The sequence below is a fragment of the Lissotriton helveticus genome, chromosome 7, assembly GCF_964261635.1.
Source record: "Lissotriton helveticus chromosome 7, aLisHel1.1, whole genome shotgun sequence".
NCBI classification, from domain to species: domain Eukaryota; kingdom Metazoa; phylum Chordata; class Amphibia; order Caudata; family Salamandridae; genus Lissotriton; species Lissotriton helveticus.
Genome location: NC_136068.1, coordinates 1,709,893,861 through 1,709,915,533, shown reverse-complemented (window position 1 = coordinate 1,709,915,533; position 21,673 = coordinate 1,709,893,861). Strand labels below are relative to the sequence as shown.

Genomic DNA, 21,673 nt, shown 5'->3' with positions numbered 1-21,673 from the left:
AGTGCCCTAAATTTGCTCAAAACATCAACATGCTTTTCAAATGGTGCAGGTGCAGGTGTAGGTCTTGTCTACAGACAGATTTAGCTGAATGTTGCCAATGATCTATTGTGCAATACATAGAGTGGACTTTGGGCAGTGCCTTGCTTATGATTGGATGGCTTTATTGCCTATCATGGTTTGATGCTCCTCCTTCTGCTTGGTTTTGTCCCACTACTGAAGCAGAGCTTTTTACTATTGTTTTGATTGGATATGTTGGATCTTTCCACTTATATCCAATTTTTGTCTCTTCTGTTTTAGGATTTTGTGGAAGGCAATGGCTTTCCTGGCTTGCTTTCCCATCCATTGTGTTCCTGATTCCCACCAACGCCATGTTTGTCTGTGGCTCTCCAACCCCTCTCCTTCCCACTCCTCATGTTATTTTTTTTAATTATTATTTTTGTATCTGTACCCTGTATTTATACCCTGCTACTGGGCCAGTTGCTTTCATCTGTTTAGCAGCATTCTCACTGATTTTATTTCCTAATTTGCCATTCCATAATGGTTAATCGCCATCTTGGAACCGTAAATTAATTATAAATCATAAAAATAAATTCAATATATTTGTCGTGGCTGAGCCTATATGTAAAATGCACCAGGGTCCATCTTGGAATGATTTTTGTTGTACTTTTGAAAAAAAAACTTCCCATGATGGCTACACATTTTTATCTTGATGCTTGGGCCGATATCTTGGATTTTTTTCAAAGTATAAATAATCATTTCAAATGGCCACTAGTTCTTTTGCATGCATGCGGACACATCAGCGGCCATCTTGAATGGTTTATTATTCTCCTTAAACAAATACATTCCAAGTTAGATACCCTACAGGCAGCTATATTTCAATGACTTTAACCATAAAGTATGCCAAACCAAACAAGCACTGACAACGCCAATAGCTTGTTACCCACGTTTTGTGGGGCTTGACCTATTGTCTTTGCCGGTGTTTGTTTTTTCTACTAAATCAAATTAGTCGGCTGGCCTTGGCAGGATCTGCACCCTGGAGGAAAGCCTGAGAGCCACATTGACAGCTTTCTACCTCACAGCTCACTAGTAAAGTGGAGTGCAGATGGAACTAATATCTTTCAATGCACAGGTAAATCTCCGCTTATATTAGATTCTGTTCCTGAATATGCTGAGCGTGCCAGTACTCTGCTCGGAATAACGGTCCTTTGACCTCCCTCTTATGCCTGTCTCCTTTCCACTTTCATACAGGTCGCCCAGACCCACCAACTAACCTACAAGTGGTCGGTTTCACACACAATTCGGTGACGTTAGCATGGAACTCTGGCTTTGATGGCGGATTGGAGCAGAAGTTCCGCGTGAGGTGAGTGACCATTTCAAGGCAAAAAGGCAGCTTGGAACATGAAATGCACTTAATAGATGAATGATTAGTTTTTTAATTTAAAACATTTATAAGGTGCACTGTGACTAAACTGGTATCCTGCGTTGTCAGACTCACCAGGGTTAAGAAAAGAAGAGGGGGCAAATGCTGCAGCTAAAAGAGTATTGAACTCCACCAAGCGGTGGAGTTCAATGACATTAACTTTGAGGAGCAAGATGGCGGCCGCAGCGTTGGCCGTGTGAGTCGTTTGTGCGCTGCTCTCCCATGGCTCTCACCTGAGTGGATACACCCGACTTAGATGGACTGCGGCTAGCCGCTAGGGACCGACTCCGTGGCAGGCAGTCTGCCGATTATTCCCGCTGATTTTCCCCCGCAGACTGTGGCTCTAGAGCGGAGGTGGCGTGGAGGCTGGCGTGGCACCCATGCCGGCGGGTGCAGAGCGCGGGGTTCTTGACCGATACCTCGGCATAGGGGTGGAGCACATCGTGGAGCAGAGCAGCGATCACAGGTGGACGCGGAGGTGGAGGTAGTGGACGTGGAGCCGAGTGCTGAGTGCAGCAATGAGCAGAGAAGTGAACAGCAGATTTTTTTGTCCCGCGTCTCTCCATCTCCTAGGCTGGTTCGACCCGAGGGGGTGCCGCAGGTGCCGCCGCGGCCACAATAATTGCTGGAGCAGCAGTAGCAGATGGTGGGACTGTCTCAGCGGTAAACATGGAGGCAGCCATCACCCCACATGGCGATAGTGCTTGTGGAAGCGGCAGCGGGGCAGTGAGACGGAGGCAGCCTGAACAGCTACCTGGTTCTCCGGGGGCAGGTGAGCATATGGATCCCGGGGCTCCGGGATTGAATAAAAATCTAGCGGTAGATGCTAGGTGCATGCAGCAAGATACCCCTGGTAGAAACCTCACTGTTCCGGCAATCTTCCATAAAAAACCCACGCAAAAAGCTAAGTCAGATGGAGATGTGACTTTGGTTAAAGCTCGATAGCCTCATCTGCACCCCCATCTGTAGGTGGAGTCGCTGTTAATAATACACTACCAGCTTTACCTGCAGATATCGCTGGCGTGGTGAATGTCAATGTTAAGCCCACTGAAATGTCTACAACAGGGCCCGGCGAGACTTCGGATGGCCTTACCACGAGCAGGCTACTAACTTTGGGCAAAGATTTGCTAGCCAGTCTAAATACAGATACAGATAGTACTGGTGGCAGTCTTTTGGAGAAAGGGAATGATGTAGAGTCCGCCAGCTCAGGGGGCAAATTTTACTCCATTTCAGATCTGTCCATGATATCAGAAAATGAGAATGAAAACAATAACATCAGTACAGTTGGGGATTGGGGGAAACACAGGACGAAGATGACAATTCCTGCTTAGAGCAATCCTGGAATCAGGACATCGTGAGAAAAATTCATGAGCTTGGTGATCTGCCACAGCACGAATTGATGAACCCAGTTGAACAACCTAGATGGTGGGTCACCACCTACGCAAGCGGCAGCATTCAATATGAATAATCCGGAGGATGAAGACGTTGAAGACGGGTGTGGTCACTTTGGATACAATCTATGAGATATTCATGGCCCACCGGGCTGAGACGAAGGCAGAAGGCTTGCGAACACAGGGGGCGGTTCGTAAGTTACAAAATACTGTACGACGTATCGTGAAGTCTTGTGCAGAAATTACCACTAGGGTGGTGGAGGTAGAAGAGCGTATCTCAGGAGCAGAGGACTCTCTGGTTAAACAACAGGCAGCTATTGATGTACTGCAAAAGACCACGGTAGATGTCGACTGGAAGTTAACATATCTTGAGAATCGATCAAGACGTAACAACCTCCGCGTTTTGGGGATACCTGAATCGAAAGAAGGGCAAGACGTGAGACAATTTGTTGTCGATATGTTCAAGGAGGCCTTCCCTGATTTGAAGGATTGGAACTGGAAAACCGAGGTCATTAGGGCACATAGATTTCCTTTTGTTCAACGCAGGAGAGCTGGGGGATCCGGAGGCGAAGGGAATGTCCAACCTAGGGCGATTTTGATATGCCTCTATATATACAGGCGACGATTGGGCAAAGGGTGTGAATTTTTTGTGCGCCCTAATTTTTGTCCGACTACGGTGCAACAACGGTGGAAATTGAGGCAGTTAATCTCACAGTTTCAAGCTAAGGGGGGGGCAGGCATTTCTCCTCAATCCCGCCAAGTTAAAGGTGATTTATAAGGAACAGACTCAGTACTTTACATCAGAGGCTGTGGCGCAAGAATTTCTAAAGACAATGGGCAACCAATAGCTCATAGTACTTGTTATTTCTCTCACTTTGTAGTACTTCAGCTTGCTGGTTTTTTGTAGGTTTCTGTTTTTCACTGTCTCTTGTTTTTTTTTATTGCTCCCCTCTTCTGGTATAGGAATAGCTGGAGCACGAGTTTAGCATGAGTGTAACATTAGGACATAAAAGGTGTGCATTAAAGTAGTTAGAATATCAAATGATTATAAATGTTATGTTGTTTTTCCTTTTATTCGTGCAACTGTGTATGTACATAGATAATGATAATGTGGCTATATAGGAAGAGGGGCATACAATAGTGGCAGGGATGCTGAAGTGCTGTCGGGTGGTATCTGGGTGGTGGGCCATGGGGGGTGGGGCGATGCACAAATAATACTCTCCATCATCAAGGACATGGTCCTTACGCTCTGTTCTGGGTGGTTTGCGGTGGGGGTGTGGTGGACAGGTGGGATGGGGGAGTGGGGTGGGAGGAGGGAGGGGATAAATATAAAAGCAATACATGAGTACATTTCTGTTTATTGTAAGCCAGTCAGATATGACAGGCACACGCTTTCATTTGTTTTTGGTTTGGTAGAGATAGATGGCGGTTAAGGGTATTAGATTGGGTTCGCTGAACGTCAGGGGCCTGAACCATCTCAATAAAAGGCAGCGGGTGGCAAGTGAGCTACAGATGCTCCGTTGTGATGTGATGTGTCTCCAGGAGACCCACATCGCATAGGCCAATAGAAAAGTATTATCAGAGCTTGGGTATACCGTAGTGGCTTGTACCAAACAGGCTGGTACAACAAGGGGCGTTGCAATACTGGTAAAAAGCCATATTGTTAACACGGGTAGGATACTGACTGATGGATTCGGGAGATGGGTAGTAGCAGAGTGTGCGGTAGGGGCACTGAAATTTACGCTGTGCTCTATATACGGTTCTAACTTGGATGAGGCAGCAGTTTTAGATTTCCTGAATCTTGAGCTCGCGCTATGGCCAACTCCTGTAATTATATCTGGTGATTTGAATATAAATCTTCTACCTAATTCCGTGGGCAATGACAACTATAGGTATACCGGTGGAGAAGTGTGGCTCAATGGTTAGAGCGGCAGACCCTGATGCAGAGGTCTAGCCCGGGACCAGGGTCCAATTCCCCACCTCGGCGGGTCTTGGGCTCAAAATTCCACAGACCTGATAATTCTCGCCTCGGTGCCTATTCCAATCATGGAGTCCCACTCTCCAACTCTGGGCAATAGGTTGCTTAATCTCCACAACGGCCCCCACAACGCTAAGGATGCCTGGCCTCCACCTTGGGGATGCCCAGGAGTGGACACCTCACAGGGAAAGCCAGGATGGGTTCCACAGTGGTATTCGTACAAGCGCCTTGAGACCCTTGCGGGTGAGTAGTGCGCTATACAAGTATCAATTTACATTTACATTTACTGGTAGAAAGCCAAAAGTGTTTAAAGCATGAAGCGTGTTGCAATCGCTGATATCCGCTCATGGCTTGGCAGATGCTTGGGCCGTACTGAGGGGAAGTGACCCTGGATATACTTGTTTCTCCTGTCCTCACCAAAAACTGGTGAGGCTGGATTACTTCTTTGTTCCACATCATTTGTTGAAGGATGCTCGAATTCAGGTGTATCCAAGGATCACTTCTGATCATGGGCCGGTAGTGCTAACTTTATTATCTATCGAGGTAGTAGTTAAGCCCCGTGGTTTTTCTTTTGATCGGAAACTCCTGTTGGATCAAAATTTTGTATCTTATATGAAGTAATGGATTGTGTCTTTTTTCCGCATTAATCGTGGCAGTACGGATACTGGATTTGTCTGAGATGCTTTTAAAGCCGCTTTTAGGGGGGAAGGTTTCAGCTTCGGGCTATTCACACAAAAGCAACAGGGGTTAAAATTGCAGGAATTATGTCGGGGTCTTACACTGGCTGAAGAGAGGCTCATGCGGGGCATACATGCTGGTATTAACGTTGGAGAGCTCACCACAGAAGTAGCTAGGTGTAAGGCAAAAATAAATCTTCACTGGAGCCAAGAGGCAGCTAAGAAATATTTTACTCTAGCGTCAACTGAATTATGAGTATGGGGAGGCCAGTGGTAGATGCTTGGCTCAAAAATTAAGATCAAAGGAAGCTGCTCATAGAATTAATGCTATTTTGGACTCCAGTGGGAGGCTAGTGGAGGATGACATTGGTATATTGGATGTATTTAGAGACTTTTATGTAAATCTATATGCTGGAGAACAGTATGATGGTCAAAAAGGAGATGTACTTCTACAGCGCTTTTGTGAGCAGGACCTGGGGGGCGCTGAGGCGGAGAGGCTGGAAGCCCCTATAACTATGGCTGAGCTAAAGACAGCTATAAGTGAGTTAGCTGCCGGAAAGGCGGCATGGCCTGATAAGCTCCCGCTGGAGAGCTATAAAACGTTCTTTGGTGTCTTACAGGAGGATCTGTTAGCTACATTTAGAAGTGCTCAGATTGGGGCGCCTCCTAAGTCATGGGACGAGGCCAGCATTGTCGTGTTCAGAAAGAAGGACAAGCCGGTCGATCTTCCGGCATCATATCGTCCGATTTCTTTGTTGAACGCGGACGGGAAAATATATTCGAAAATCTTGGTAACAAGGCTGACGGAAGTGATAACTCCATTGGTGTCGCTGAGACAACATGGATTTATTTCAAAACAAGGAACAGCTAATCATGTAAATAGGGTAATAACACTGTTTGACCATGCTAATGTTAGCGGCAATACGCATAGCCTCGTTTTATTAGATGCCGAGAAGGCTTTTGATCGTGTTTCATGGGGATTTTTATGGGCTGTTATGCGACGACGTGGGTTTAGGCAATTGTTTATCAGTGCTCTACAGACGTTATATCGCCAACCTGTTGCTAAGATTTGTACAATGGGGCTTGAATCCGAGCCGGTGAATATTAGACGCGGGACTAGACAGGGGTGCCCCTGTTCCCCACTACTATTTTCATTATATATAGACCCCTTTTTAAAAATGATAGAAAGTAACTCTCGGATTCAGTCAGTAATTCTGCAGCAGCAACAATATCGTGTCTTTGCTTATGCTGACGATGTGGCCTTGGTGTCCGCTAATCCAACAGTGGCAATGCATGAGATAGAGAAACTGGCCGTAGAATACGGGGTAGTATCAGGCTACAAGTTGAATACATCTAAAACACAAATCTTATGTGTCAACACGGGATCATATGCTGACCAAAGGGTCTTAGAAAAGGTGACTTACCTGGGGATTAGGATAAGGGCTTGCTTGCTTGCCTGCGCTGGTTGAGTCTAATTGGAGGAAGCTTGTGGAGGGAGTCCGCAGACAACTGGATCAATGTGAATGTTTACATCTATCCCTGGTAGGAAGATGTAATGTTTTGAAGATGCTGATTGTACCGAAAATGCTATATTTTTTTAGATGTGTTCCTCTGGAGGTACCACGAGCCAATCTTGCACAATTACAGTCTATCTGTGCCAGATTTATATGGGCACGAGGAAAAGCTCAAAGAGCAATGCGCTACATGGTCTTGCCAAAGGCACAAGGTGGTTGGGCTGTCCCTGATTTTACTTTATATTACTTAGCGTGTATATTACAACATATGAATATATTGTTTATCGGGGGAGGACCAACTAATCTGGCTGAGTCGCCTTCTATATATCAAATGCTGCTCGGCAGTGAGGCAAAAAATAGATTGTTCTTGAATTTCGATTGGAGCTACTACAAACGTACGAGATTTAAAACCCTCACAGCTGCTTATTAAGTATGGAAAGTTGTCAAGAAGATGTAAGTGGTAGAAAGAGTTTCTTGGTACACCCCACTAACAGCACCAACGTTTCTCCCAATTGCATTCTGGGATCGGGTGGTATATAATTGGCAGGCTAAAGGACTCTCCATGGTTGGTGATCTATTTATGGATAGTGGGCTCAAACCGTTTGAGCAGCTCAAGGCGCAACATCAGCTTTCTCGGGCAGATTTCTTTAAATATCTACAAGTTAGGGATTATTTACTGAAAGCCCGCTGGAATATTCAACCTAATCCTTTTATTGAAGCAGTAAGGAAGGAGGCGCGAATTGGTACATTATATACCTTAATGCTAGGTACAATGCCCAATGACTTGGTAGCCCATAACTGTAAATGGAATAATTGATTACGCAGTCAGGGTAACAGCAAAAGAGTACCTCTGAAAGACCTATATATTTTTATGCAGTGATAATCTTCACAAACACTTTCAAAGAAAGGATGCTAAATATATGAAAAAGACTTGATATTTATTCAAAAAATATATATTTTTATTATTTTTTCCATTTATTCATTCATTCTACGTACGTACGCATCTAAGACCCTTTTATTAAAAAACTTAATCTGACATTTGTAAAGAGAAAGAAGCAACAATGTGTTTATAAAATGAAAAAGCGACTAGTTACAGCACTTCTCTCTCGCAGTAAATCTATAGGGGTCTGCCATAAACAATTCACTGTATGTTTTATGTCTTTTTGCTAATTATGTCTATTTCTGTCTTTTTAGAGTATGTAATGAGAGTAGAAGTATGTATGAAGGAATGAATGTAATGAGGACAAGATATGTAGCTTGGGTTTCTTTTTCTTATGTTCAATCAAATTTCACTTAGACTGATCAAACTGAACATGCCACTTCCTCTGTGTATGTAAAGAAAATGTTAAGTATTTATCATGAACAAAATAGAATGAATGAATAAATGGAAAAAATAATAAAAAAATATATTTTTTTAATAAATATCAAGTCTTTTTCATATATTTAGCATCCTTTCTTTGAAACTGTTTGTGAAGATTATCACTGTATAAAAATATATAGGTCTGTCAGAGGTACTCTTTTGCTGTTGCTTTTTTCCTCTCCCCACTCTGGACCTCAAATTATATTGGGAGAACTCTTCTCTTTAAACTTTAGGCAGTCAGGGTATACAATTGGAGACTTCTATTGCTCTGGCTGGACGACTCTTTTTGTCTGCCAATCTCTATGCTCAACACTATAAAACAATTTTTAATTTATATTATACACCTGATAAAATTGCTAAATGGAGGGGAGGCAAGAGGGAGAATGTTTTCGCTGGGGACTCCTCGCTGCTGATGTGGTTCATGTTTTCTACTCATGCCAGCAGTTAAGTAGGCTATTTGAACATATGGATAAATTCCTTACTGAAATCTTGGGGGAGCCTGTACACTTGTCAGCTATGTAGACTTTGTTGGGAGTAGAGATGGGGGCAGCAGCAGACACGGTACCTAGTAAATCAGTTTATTTAATCTTTGTAGCCACAGCTGTGGTTAGGCTTTGCATTGCATCTAGCTGGCTGCAAAAAGACGCCCCCTCATTTGAGGCATGCAGGGCAAGGTTCCTGGCTTTGTTTAACATGGAGTATAGATTATATGCTCTCAAAGGAAGGCGGAAAATGAAACTTGGGCGGCAAATTTGGTAGGCAGTTATGACTTATATGGATATATAAATCTCGGCTTGAGTATGGTTCGCTGCCCAGCTTTGTTAAATCATCTTCAAATTGTTGTCTATTTCTGTACGTTATTATCCCCCGTTCGTTGGTGCAGATATATATTAACATTGCTGCTCTATTTTTATTTTGAACTGTTTGGAACTAAAATGTCTATTTTTTTTTTTAAAAAGCGGTGGAGTTCAATACAAAAATGCCATTCACTGTGATTTTCAGTGCCAGATGCTTGTCCACACTGTGCAATCATTGCGAACGGAACCTTGCACAGTGCAAACGAGCGTTGCTTTCCTTGTCTGCCGCTCGAGTAGATATTTACTCAAGTGGCAGCTTTCTCAATGCGAACCGGGAGCTTGATTTTCCACACTCGCAGTCGCCAACTTGATGTTGACGATCGCGTACAAGGAAAAATCTCGCCAGGAGGTTGATTTTCCTTGCTCGCGCTTGCCACTTGATGTTGCTGAACGCGAGCGAGGAAAAACACTCACGCGTAAGTCAGAGTGCAGAAAACGCCTCAAACTCTGCGAGCGGAGTGGAGTTCACCACCCAGGCTTAGAAAAAAGGTCCTGTATTCTCCTCAGAGAAAGTTGGGAACCTTATTACTAGCCTCAGTACAATAGCAACGATCTACAGGATGCTCAGAGAGAAGGACAGAGTGGAGAACAGGCACTGACAAAGGGAACAGTTTTGTTTTTATAATGAATATTGAGCGGAGTATCCATTATTACTGCCTGGGGCCCTATTATGTATAGGGTGTACTTTCCCTGTTTGCGCCCGACGCACCTTAAAACAGGTACACCAGGCGCAAACAGAGAAAGTGTGCCCTATTACATAGAACGCGCTGCCCCAGGTGTTGCTCTTTTATACTTATTCTCTAAAGCATCTTTTCATGTTGAACTGCGCTGTCAGCCCCATTAATAAACAATTGCACATATGTATCTTGTTAATACACATGAACATCATTCGCAAACTTTGCAAGACTTTGTTGTCGTTGTTTGGTCTTCTTATGATACTACTGATGCTTAGTCCAAATTAGATCATCTATTGCATTGATTGCCTGCAGTCATTTATTTCATGAAGATGTAATTAAGCAAGTAGATACACATATATGAATATTACATCATATATCATTGATTAACCTCTAAGTGTTTTTGCATAAATGATTCACTGGGGACTATTGTTCACATATTTCTCTCTTTTAAATTTCCAGCCACAACCATGGCACAATAGAAGGTGTTGTTATTTTTTTTTTTTAAGCAGCAGCCCAAACAGGGTCCTCTTTCCAATGTGTGGTATATGTTATGTTCTGGTGGTGACACAAGCAAATTTGATGGAAACAAAAATGTCAAATGGAATATAGCTTGCATAGAACGAGCTTTCTTCCTGACTATGGTGTTGTGGTAACAAAAGGGTGCAAGTATCAGAGTCAAAAGCTTGCAGACTCACCATTGTATCTTGACTATCAGCTGCCTAACTCTGCAGCAAATTTGACTAATTGCTTACCTGTTTGAAAGACATGGGTGTTGCAGAATTTTAATCACAAAAAATACTCCAATTGACCAAACAGTGGTCAGAGTTGCTAGTATATAACCCGTGTCAAAGGACAGGGAAAAAAAGAAAAATGAGGGGTGCCTCTCCAGTGGAAGGTTGTGCTAGTCACAACCTTGTGTCTGGGAAAGAACACTTTTTGTTTTAATTACCCTCACACACCTTGGTGGTGTCATGCTTCACCATCGAGTCACCCCGACTCCTAAAAGTCGGGGTGGGCTCAACCACCGTGTTGGGAGCTCTTTGGATAGATAACGGCCAGGGGGGTTAAAGATTAAAATACCTCAGTCAGACCCCGGTTTCCCTTTATTCTTGGGTCTGTCTGGGTCAATACAAATCTAAAAGCGGGTCTTGTTGCAGTATTATGGTCCTAAGACCCTAGTGCCGACATGTTTCAGTCCTATGAGGCCATAAAGGTCCTGGACTTTCTTCAGGGCAAAAGGAGAACCCCCTATATGAGGAGTACTGCAGGATGGGACCGGGGGTCTGACTGAGGTATTTTACCCCCCAGCCCAGTTCTGAACCTATCTTCCTATGTACCCCACTCCACTCACACCGCGCACTTTGTACTTTGAGGTATAGTTCAAGTTAAGAAATGACAGGTCGTAATCTGAGAAGATTGTCAGCCATCATATCTGGCAAGCATAGATGGACTGGTCTAGATAGAAACTGGAGGATAAATCAGCATGCAGGTGCCTCTTAAGCGCTAATAGGCCAGCGAACATTACTCCCAGTGAACAGAAGTGAGCGAGTGACAGAGGAAATCTTTTTGCAGTTGTTCTTCCATAATGTATGTTCCTAGTTAATACTCTTCCTGGGATTAGCATACCAAGGTGCCATTTTGCCTCGGACGCTATCCTTTTTGACCCTTTGTATGCTCTCTCTGCAGGTACTACTGGCAAGAGGCCCCCAGCTTTATGTACGTGGACGTCTTCCCACCTCAGGCACCCACCTTCACAATCACTGGTCTGACCCCGGGTACACCGTACAATTTCTCTGTCAACTCTATCAATGCCTTTGGAGAGAGTGACTATGCTGATGGTGGCGCCGTACTGACTGTCACTACAAAAGGTAATGCATGGACGTATGCTTAGCTTTACCAAAGAAGGTAATATGAGTGGAGAATGTGCTGACTGACACTCCTAGAGGGCTCAGAAGGCATGCTGACCATCAGTAAATAAATAATTTGGAGAAGAGTATGTTCACACTGAATGTAATATAGAAACAGCACACTATAGGTAATGAGGACCTCCTGAACATCACCACAGAAGGTAATGGGGCAGGGCCCGTTGATAGTGATAGGGTCCATATGCTGACTATCAGGAGGGTGGAAGCTTACTGGTCATGGTTACCTAAAGTAATAGAGGGGCTTGTTTGAGTGAGCGTCACCCCTGATGGTGCTCACCCTCTTCACAGGTGGTATTGGTCAGGTTGTGTATTATGTTCTTCAATATTTTAAATAACCAACTGGAAATCATTACTGGTAAGTTTCTTTACTGGTATAACAATGTGTTTACATGTATAAAGGACCAGACAGCAGCTGCCACTTACACACCCAACACTATAGAACAAAATCAGAATGTCAGTGTTCAAGCAGAGAGGCTGGACGCTAGGATGACAACCTTTACCATTATGCAACATATCCCCCTTCAATATCATTGACAAAGCATTAATGCATATGCAAATATATTCCACCTTCGATAACACTGACAAAGCATTAACTCATATGCAACACATCCCACCTTCGATATCATTGACAAAGCATTAACGCATATGTAACATATCCCCCTTCAATATCATTGACAAAGCATTAACGGATATGCAACATATCCCACTTATATATCATTGACAAAGCATTAACGCATATGCAACATATCCGCCTTCAATATCATTGACAAAGCATTAACGCATGTGCAACATATCCCATTTCGATATCATTTAAAAAGCATTAACGCATATGTAACATATCCCCTTCAATATCATTGACAAAGCATTAACGGATATGCAACATATCCCACTTCGATATCATTGACAAAGCATTAACGCATATGCAACATATCCGCCTTCAATATCATTGACAAAGCATTAATGCATATGCAAATATATCCCACCTTCGATAACACTCAATATCATTGACAAGCATTAACGCATATGCAACATATCCCCCTTCAATATCATTGACAAAGCATTAACGCATATGCAACATATCCCACTTCGATATCATTGTCAAAGCATTAACGCATATGCAACATATCCCACTTCGTTATTAATGACAAAGTATTAACACATATGCAACATATCCCACCTTCGATAACATTGACTAACATTGAAAAACATTAAATCCACTTACAATACAACTTCCGTATGCGTAATATTTCAATGTTTCGTATTCTATTTTCATGGCCTCTTAGTACACCCAGTATACATTTTTCCTTTCATTCTACTTTACCTTACAACAAAACAACATGGGACTCTACAACATGGAAACCTACTCTCACCACATACTAAGCAGCAGAAAATCTTGAAGTCCCTTTTTAAGTTTTAAAGGATTTTATTGAACACAAAAGTGCAATACATAAACAATAAACTCTAGTATCAGCAAATATCATATTGCAAGAGAAGAAAATGTAAAAATGAAACTGAGGGGAGGGATAAAGAAAGGAAGGGAGGGGGAAAAAGGGGAGGATCAAATAATATAATAATAAAGCTTTGCATTCAAATCATAACAATTAGAAAGTGTCAAAACGTTCAATAACACCTTATAAGATAACCTAGAGATAAAAAATATTAAAGAACAAAACAATTAGCATTTGCCTCAAGGAGGTTTGGATACTTCTTCATTACAAGGAATATGTACGGGTAGGGATTGAGCAGATATATCTAAGAAGTTTGTAATGGGGTAACCACAATAAATCTTGTTTGATGGCTAGGGTAATAGGGTGAACATAAGCTCTATCTAATCTGTGATTATAGCAAATATCATACCACCAGGCTTGAAAGGAGACATTTGAGGAATTCTTCCAAGATCTAGTGATTTGCTGAAATGCCACTGCGATAAGTAAGTCACCTATAGAAATGTTACTATTTGAGAAGGACCATATTTCAGAGAGACTATCTAGAAAAATGTGAGTTAGAGAAAAGGGGAACTGAGTAGAAAAAGTTTTGTTAATTTTTTGCCATACCTTGGACCAAAATGAGTAAATCAATGGACAAGCATATGTTTGGACAAGCATATGTTTAAGATCCGCCACTGTTGCGGAGCAGGACCAACAGGCAGAGGGAATAGAAGGATCTATTGCATGTAATTTGGCAAGAGTGATCAAGAGTCTGTTATAAATAAAAAATAAAGTTTTTGTGGTATTAGCTGCTCTAGAAGATTTCCTTATTTTGGACCATATCTTATGCCAAGTTAGAATAGAAAATGATTCCTCTAAGTCTAATTCCCAATCTTGCTCTGTTTTAGACTTATCTCTAGTGGCAGAAATGTCCCGCAGTTTCTTGTAAATTTGGGATGCGGAGGAAGAGGATAATACAAAAGGAAGATTGAGAGGAGAAGATTCACTTTGAGAAGAGGAAGGGGTGAGGGAGTCATAAGTATTCTGTGCTGCTGCACTCAGTAGTTTATATTTGGGGTAGAAGGATATCGGGAAGGAGAAGCGAGACTGGAGAGAGGAAAAGGGAATACAAACACCATCTTGAAAAAGCTGATGAGTCCAAGTGAGACCAAGATCCTTCCAATCTTTCCAGAAAAGAGTTCTATTTCTGACTTTAATAAGTGGGTTATACCAGATAGGAGATTGTAAGAAACGTGAGCGATCATCCAAACCATCTAGGAACAAGGGAAGAAAGATTTTCCTAGAATTCTTAAGAATGGGGAGAGACATTTTCTGTGGAATATGTGATAAATAAACACATTCTACAAAAGTAAAAGGATGAAAAAAGAGGATTCAACCTCTACCCACAATGGGAGAGACGAAGAATCAGACAAGCGTTCCGATAACAAAGAAACAGAGTGAGAAAGAAAAAATGAAGTGTGATAAGAATACAAATCTGGAAAATTGACTCCACCTAGATGTTTAGGACATTTGAGTTTGGAAAAAGACATCCTAGCTTTCTTATTTTGCCATAAAAATTGAGATAAAGTGGAGTAGATATTTTTGTAACAAGATTTTGGGATATGAACTGGAAGGTTGGAAAGGAAAAATAAAATTATTGGAACTAACATCCTTTTAATAGAGTCCAATCGACCCCACCAAGATAAGAACAAAGGAGGCCATCTTGTAGTAGAATCATTTAAAGTGGTTTGCAAATTTTTTAAGGTAAGTGCCACAGTATCTTTAATCGAGGAAGTGAACCATAAACCTAAATATTTGATTTTAGTAGGACTCCAATGAAAAGAGGAGTACACAAAATACGTATGAAAACAAAACTTATTAAGAGGAAGAATTTCACATTTAACAACATTAAGTTTATAACCTGATACCACTGCAAAACTCGAGACTTCTGATAGGAAGGCTGGGATAGATGATTGAGGATTGGAAATAAATAAAATGATGTCATCTGCGTAAGCAGAAAGTTTTAGATGTTTATCACCATAAAGGAATCCAGCAATGTCTTTATTCATTCGGATTTTTGTTAAAAAAGGCTCTAAAGCTAGAATAAAAAGAAGAGGAGAGAGAGGACATCTTTGTCGGACACCTCGGAAAAGGGGAAACAAAGAAGAAACAAGACCATTGGCAAAAGTAAAGGATCTGGGAAAGGAATACAATAGTGAGATATAAGAAAGAAATTTTGGGCCAAAACCAAACAAAAGGAGAGTTGAAAAAATAAACTTACAGTTAACTCTGTCAAAAGCTTTTTCAGCATCTAGTGCCACAGCGGCCAATGAGTGGTTATAAGATTGGGTTTTACTAAGAACATTAAAAAATCGACGTGTGTTGTCAGAAAGATGACGGCCCTTGATAAAACCACATTGTTCCTTACCAATCAAATGGGGTAAGATTTTATCCAGACGAAATGCAAGAATTTTCGCAAAAATGTTATAATCTAGATTGATCAGGGAAATAGGTCTATAATTTTTACAGAGAGTATGATCTTTATTTTCTTTGGGCAGTAGACAAATCAAAGCCTCCTGGAAGGATCCTTCAGATTTCTTAGAGGATATAAAAAAATCAAAATAACTGATGAAGCTTGGGAACTAGGAAATTAGAAAAATGAGAGTAAAACTCTTTTGTAAAACCGTCAGGGCCAGGGGCCTTACCTTTTTAAGAACATGAATAGCATCTAGAAGTCTATGGGAAAAATACCCTTATCCAAAGAGGAAAAATCCACATCAGGTAATGAGGGTGAGGGAATGGAGGATAAATATTGATCAATGTCAGCTGATAGGGGAGGAGATTCCGGAGTATACAATTGTTAATAAAAATTAGTGAATTCAGACAGAATATCCTCATCTTTATGGGTGATAGTGTTAGTAGAAGTCACAATAGATTCAATTTTCGTACGTTCCTTTTTAACTTTGAGGTAATTTGAGGTTCAGTCGCCCTGGCCGCGGCGCCACACCTCTTCCACAACCATACCATATCTAGCATTCAGATTGCGCAGTGCAGGTCTCATCTCCAAGAATCTTTTCCGACACTCCGCAGTTACTTTGGCATAATCTTGGGCGAAAAAGAGAGAAGTACCATTCCAGATAATCTTTCCACGTTGTTTGGCAGCACGTAGGACTTTAAGCAAATCAGTGTACTCTAGAAAATACAAAATAACTTTTCTAGGTTTTGTAGGAGATGATGTAGAACGAGAAACCTGACCAAGACGGTGCGCCCGTTGAATATTCAAAGATGGCGTATCAGGGAGACCCAAAAGGGTTGGCAGGAAAGTTTGAAAAAAGGAGATGGGATTGGGGCCTTCAAGACTTTCCGCCAGGCCATAAACGCATAAATTATTACCCCTGTTGCAATTTTCCAAATTTTCAATCTGTTGTTAAACACCCTTGCATGCGTCGTCACGGTGGGCGTGTGCGGAGGACGGCCGGGGGCCGTCCGAACCACGCACACGCCATAAATCACCCGTACCGCGGCGAAATTTGCGCCGCGGTGAAGGGGTTAAGCTGTACTATTTCTTTGGACATATGAGGGACTTGATTTGTAAGTCCTTGCACAACATCAACCCAGGACTCTAATTCTCCAACTCTTTGCTCGGTGAGCGACCAGTTGGACTCTAGATTTTGCAGTTGGGTATTCGTTTATTCCATATGCGGTTTAAGAGCACGGATTTCCTCAAGAATGAGCTCCATAGATATTGAGGATGATAAGTCAGTAGGTGAAGGTGGATTCACTTTTACGCGTTTGCCAGATGAAGACATCGACGTAGAGGGTATTTTGGTCACTTGTTTTGCCCCCAGTCAGGAATTAGATGAGACAGGACCTTTAGAACTAGCAGAGTCACACATAGTATGGGATCCTGTAAAACATTAAACGGGTAAAAATCATCCAAACCCGCGTCCTCGGAGTGAAGTGACCCCCTGCGATTAGTGCGAGGCAGCGCCATGAAGAACAACAAGAAAAAAACCACCTATACCGAATAAAGCGACAGGAAGAAACTTAGAACCAACTTGGTCGCTAAATAAAGCAGATAAATGGAGCCTGGAGGCAGCAACATAAAGGAAAGAATGTTGGCAGTCCAAAAAGTGAAAGAACCAGTCAAATACCACGAAAAAATAGTGCCATTATAAGGAACGAATAATTTCTGTGAGGAAACACCATCTCACAGTGTTCCGGCCGCAACGCGGCACTAAAAGGATCAAAAATAGAGGTCCTGGGCTCACCCTGCGGTGTTGTTATGCCATCCTGAGGTGCAGCGCTGGTTCCGACGGCTGGTTTAAGCAGTTTCACGGTCCAGAGAGAGAAATATATGCCCAGAGCCGTCCTGAAAGCTCACGGCTCGACGGAGCTCCCAGGAACAGCGGCCATCGCCCAAGGCTCCAAAGCCACGCCCCCCCTTGAAGTCCCTTTTTAACTCTTCGTCCACGTTGTATAGGTATCCAATCATTCACCTTAAAAGGATCCTGTCCTTCTAGAACTGCCTGGGCCTGGAGCTTCCTTTATTTGTTAACATATCCATCCGCATCATTTCCATTGCATCCAAAAATCCAACTACACATTGATTCTGAACGGAAATCCCTTTCAAATTTATGTGTGAAACTGCTTTTTTTTGATTTGGGTAAATGTCACAGCAGACACGACTCTGGCCTGCATTGCAAGGCTTATATCACTAACACTCAATACTAGGTACACTAACTTTCCTAAATATTCGTTGATTATGGACCATTTCCAGACCATATGATAGCATTTGGCCCTTGTGGCTTTGCATAGTGAGCATACGACCCCAGCACTATTGAATATTCTACCAATGTATGTATGGGACAGGCAGAATTGGTGCAAATAATTAAATTAGGTAAAATTAAACCTGGAATGACAGGACACTTTTTGGATGCTTTCTCATGATTGCATCCACTCATTATCTGACAGCTTTCTGTCGAGTTTTGAGTTTCTTTGTTCTCTCAGTGCTGTAATATGTGTCTGAAATATCGCTGATAGTGATCTATAAAGCAAGGGCCCTGTTTTTCTTACCCAGCCCCACTGGTCCGTATGAGTTGTAATATATTAGTTGTTGCGGATGTGATCATAGCATTCCCCTTCTTCAGAGGAGCAGCTCTTACTAGTGCATTATGAGCCATAAAGTGACCTGTAGTGCAGCAGCCGCCAGTGCAGATAAGAGCGGTGGGGCTGGGTAAGGAGGGGGGGGAGATTTTGACAGCCGACAATGAGGGAAATTTAATTATCTAATTTTCTCTCGTGGTCGTCTGTCGAATCCCCCCACAACCCGGCCCCACCACTCTTACCTACACGGGCGCTCCTGCTGCAGGGATGCCTGAAGATTCTCTTCCGATTACAAATGTACAGATTGAGCCACTACGATATAGGACTCCGATATTTATAAACCCCACATTGATCCAGACGTGCTTGTCTGTAACCAGCACCTTTCTTGGAAATGCTGCATTTCTCAAACATCTATGCCAGCAATGTCTGGTAACAATCAATGTTAACAAGTGAGTGCTAGGCCTTAGTCTCCATTGACTGCCCCATGTAAAGTGTCCGCAGTGTGTTCAGCCTCCAGGTTAAGTTGTTCTACCTTCTTCCCTACCTGACATTGGAATATTGAAGTAAGGGCATTGAAGCCGGGCTGCAAGATAATATAGTCCCTAGTTTGGGAATCTCAATCCTCCCTTCCCTATTGGCACTTGTAATTTGTCCAGGACCACTGTTCTCCTGCCTTTACCCCAGATGAAATCAGATAGCAAGGCGTGCATATCAGAAATGAATATTCAGAGGATGATTAACATTATTGGAGCCATGATACACAAAGGTCAATGAACTATGGCCATTTTAGAAAGTGCACTCCTCCAAAAGGAGAGATTGTTCAATAGAAATAAACAGATTTATGAATGGACATCATCAACTGGCCTAGTTTGCCCACTGGTTTTCTTTGTTGGGGTAGTTATGAACACCAGAGTTACCTGCAAATGTTTAGGTTCCAATGAAATAAAGACCTTTTCAGTTGCAATTGTTCCTCATCCTCTATTTGGTGTAACGTAAAAAGACAAGGGGACCGATTCACAAAGGTACCCTGGGATGAAACTCTAACTTTATGACTTTCGGTATTCACAAAGGGCATTTACAAGTAGTGAAGATAGACTTTTGTCTCAGTTAAACTTGAATTTTGATCTTAAGTTTAGCTGAGACCACAAGTCCTTGGTCTCAGTTAAACTTAAGACCAAATCTTAAGTTTAACTGAGACAAAAGTCTAACTTTACTATTCATAAATGCCCTTCGTGAAAACCGAAAGTCGTAAAGTTGGACTTTCGTCTCAGTTTGCCTTTGTGAATCAGGCCCAAGATTCCTCCTAGTTTACCTCTAGGTCTTGTACATTACCGAATTCTGCTAGGGAATCCAAAAATAACAAGGATTTCCCTCCTTGCTCTGTTCAGATAAAGCAAAGCATCAGCTGCGTACAGCAACATAATATGGTGCCTGTTTGACAGTGGTGTTCCCCATATTGGACTATTTGTTGCAAAAAAATATGCCAGGGCTTCATGGCCATGGAGGATAATATGTGTGTCGGGGCCATCCCTTCCAGGGTATCCCTTGTCTTTTGAGTACAGTCCACATATGAATCACTGGTGCATACCCTGGCAACGGGGGATTCATATACAGAAAGTCAATCCATGCTAGAATTGCAGTATCTATTTTTGTCCTAGTAAAAATTGAAAATACAGAGAAGACATTTGAAACTCTCCAATTACTGTACTTATTTGTAGAGGCCGCCAACGGCGTAGGAGCATTCTTAGAGATTACATCCATGTTATGAAATAGCCGCCACAATTTGAAAGTTTTGCAGCTGGGACAAGTCCTTTGGCCAATACTTTCCCCAATGTTTTGTAATGTAAATCTGACTTCTATGGTGTCATGTCCTGGCTTTTTATGCACCATTACAATTTCCTTTATGATTGCTTGATGAAGGAAGGAAGCCCTATTTTACAAACTCATATATGGAGAATAGATGTATAACTAATTTTGTGGCATATGAGGCACAACATTTAAGTCCAAACCAGATGTCTTATGCTGAACAAGTTCATCTCTGGCTATTGAAGTTAAGGGTCAATCTCAGCATCCCGTTGTTTCTGTGATATGACAGGCACTCTATTGGATTCCAGATATACTCTGATTCCCAATGCCATACTGTGTGTTAGGGGTACTTAATAGAGTTGTCTACAATAGACAGTGAATTCTCCATGTAGGCCACCCTGTGAACCGGCGGGTATTGCACACCAGGCCAGCAGCTCCATGTCCTATCACCATTTTGAGTAATGTTTTCTTGTGTATTCTTTATAGTGACAACATCCCATTGTGTCAAAAAGGTGTAAAGTGACATCGGGTACATTGTAGGTGTTGGGCAGTCTGAATTTCACCTGATAATATATTGTCTAATTCTCTTAGGGGCTTTTTGCGGTGGAATGCTTCACCTTTTAGGAGCCTCTTTCCTCTGTCAGAAGTCTTATTGTATATCCCAAAGCACCCCTTTGGAGGCCTCTCGTTTGGCCAATGCGTACGGGACAGAGCCCTCGTTGTCCTTGAAATAATTAACTATACCTGCTCTTATACTACTTTTGTAAGCTGAATTCTGTAGACCACTAGTTGACAGCCTCTGTGAGGGCATATCAGTGATTTGTGACCCTCCCCAGCATCATTAATAAAGGATTATAATCTGGTAGTATACAGTTCAAGTACTCTCAATTGTGTGTTAGGAGAACTAGCACAGTGGTACCATGGAAAATAGAGCCAAATTGATGTGTAGATGTGTACTGCAGATGTGAAAGAAAATACACATGTGAGGTATCTTCATCTTTGCCATGCATTCTCTCCTTAGTGTTATGTGCCCTGCTGCTAAGCCAGAGTAACACTGATGTAATTTAAATGCTGGTGTGTTCATGGTTTGAGAGAACAGACAGTTGAGTGCGTGAGCTAAGCACAAGAATGCTTCTCCCAGTGTGGCTTCCTTCATACCTACTTTGCCTGTAACGTGAGACTCCAACCTTATGAATAAACCTGATCCTGTTTCATGTTACCACTGGATACCCTGCATCTTCATTTATCACACAATTCTCCTGTGGGCATGTACCACAATGTGTCAGAGTTTCAATCACTCTTCAAATGAAGAGCATGTGGTTTGGGATACCACATGGTGGTGGGGTGGTCCTGTCCAGCTCCACATCGTGTACTCAGCTATAATTCCACCACCATCCCCCACCATAGTCTGGGTATGTCTATCTTGTGTTGCATATTCGGGGACATTAGCTCAAGGAATATTGTTTGATTGGTGTTAGGAGCATATATGCTCTCTATTGCTATCAAATTCTCATTCATTGAGTCTTCCAAATTAG

At 42.2% G+C, this 21,673-nt stretch overlaps 1 protein-coding gene across 1 annotated transcript in view; it reads left to right on the top strand.

The window, feature by feature from the left end:
* Nucleotides 1–21,673, top strand: part of NPHS1 (NPHS1 adhesion molecule, nephrin) — a 291,924-nt gene that overhangs the window by 201,404 nt on the left and 68,847 nt on the right. Inside the window, exons 20-21 of the mRNA XM_078653831.1 lie at nt 1,249–1,360; nt 11,561–11,742. Coding sequence (XP_078509957.1) covers nt 1,249–1,360; nt 11,561–11,742 — 294 coding nt within the window. The remainder of the gene's footprint in view (nt 1–1,248; nt 1,361–11,560; nt 11,743–21,673) is intronic.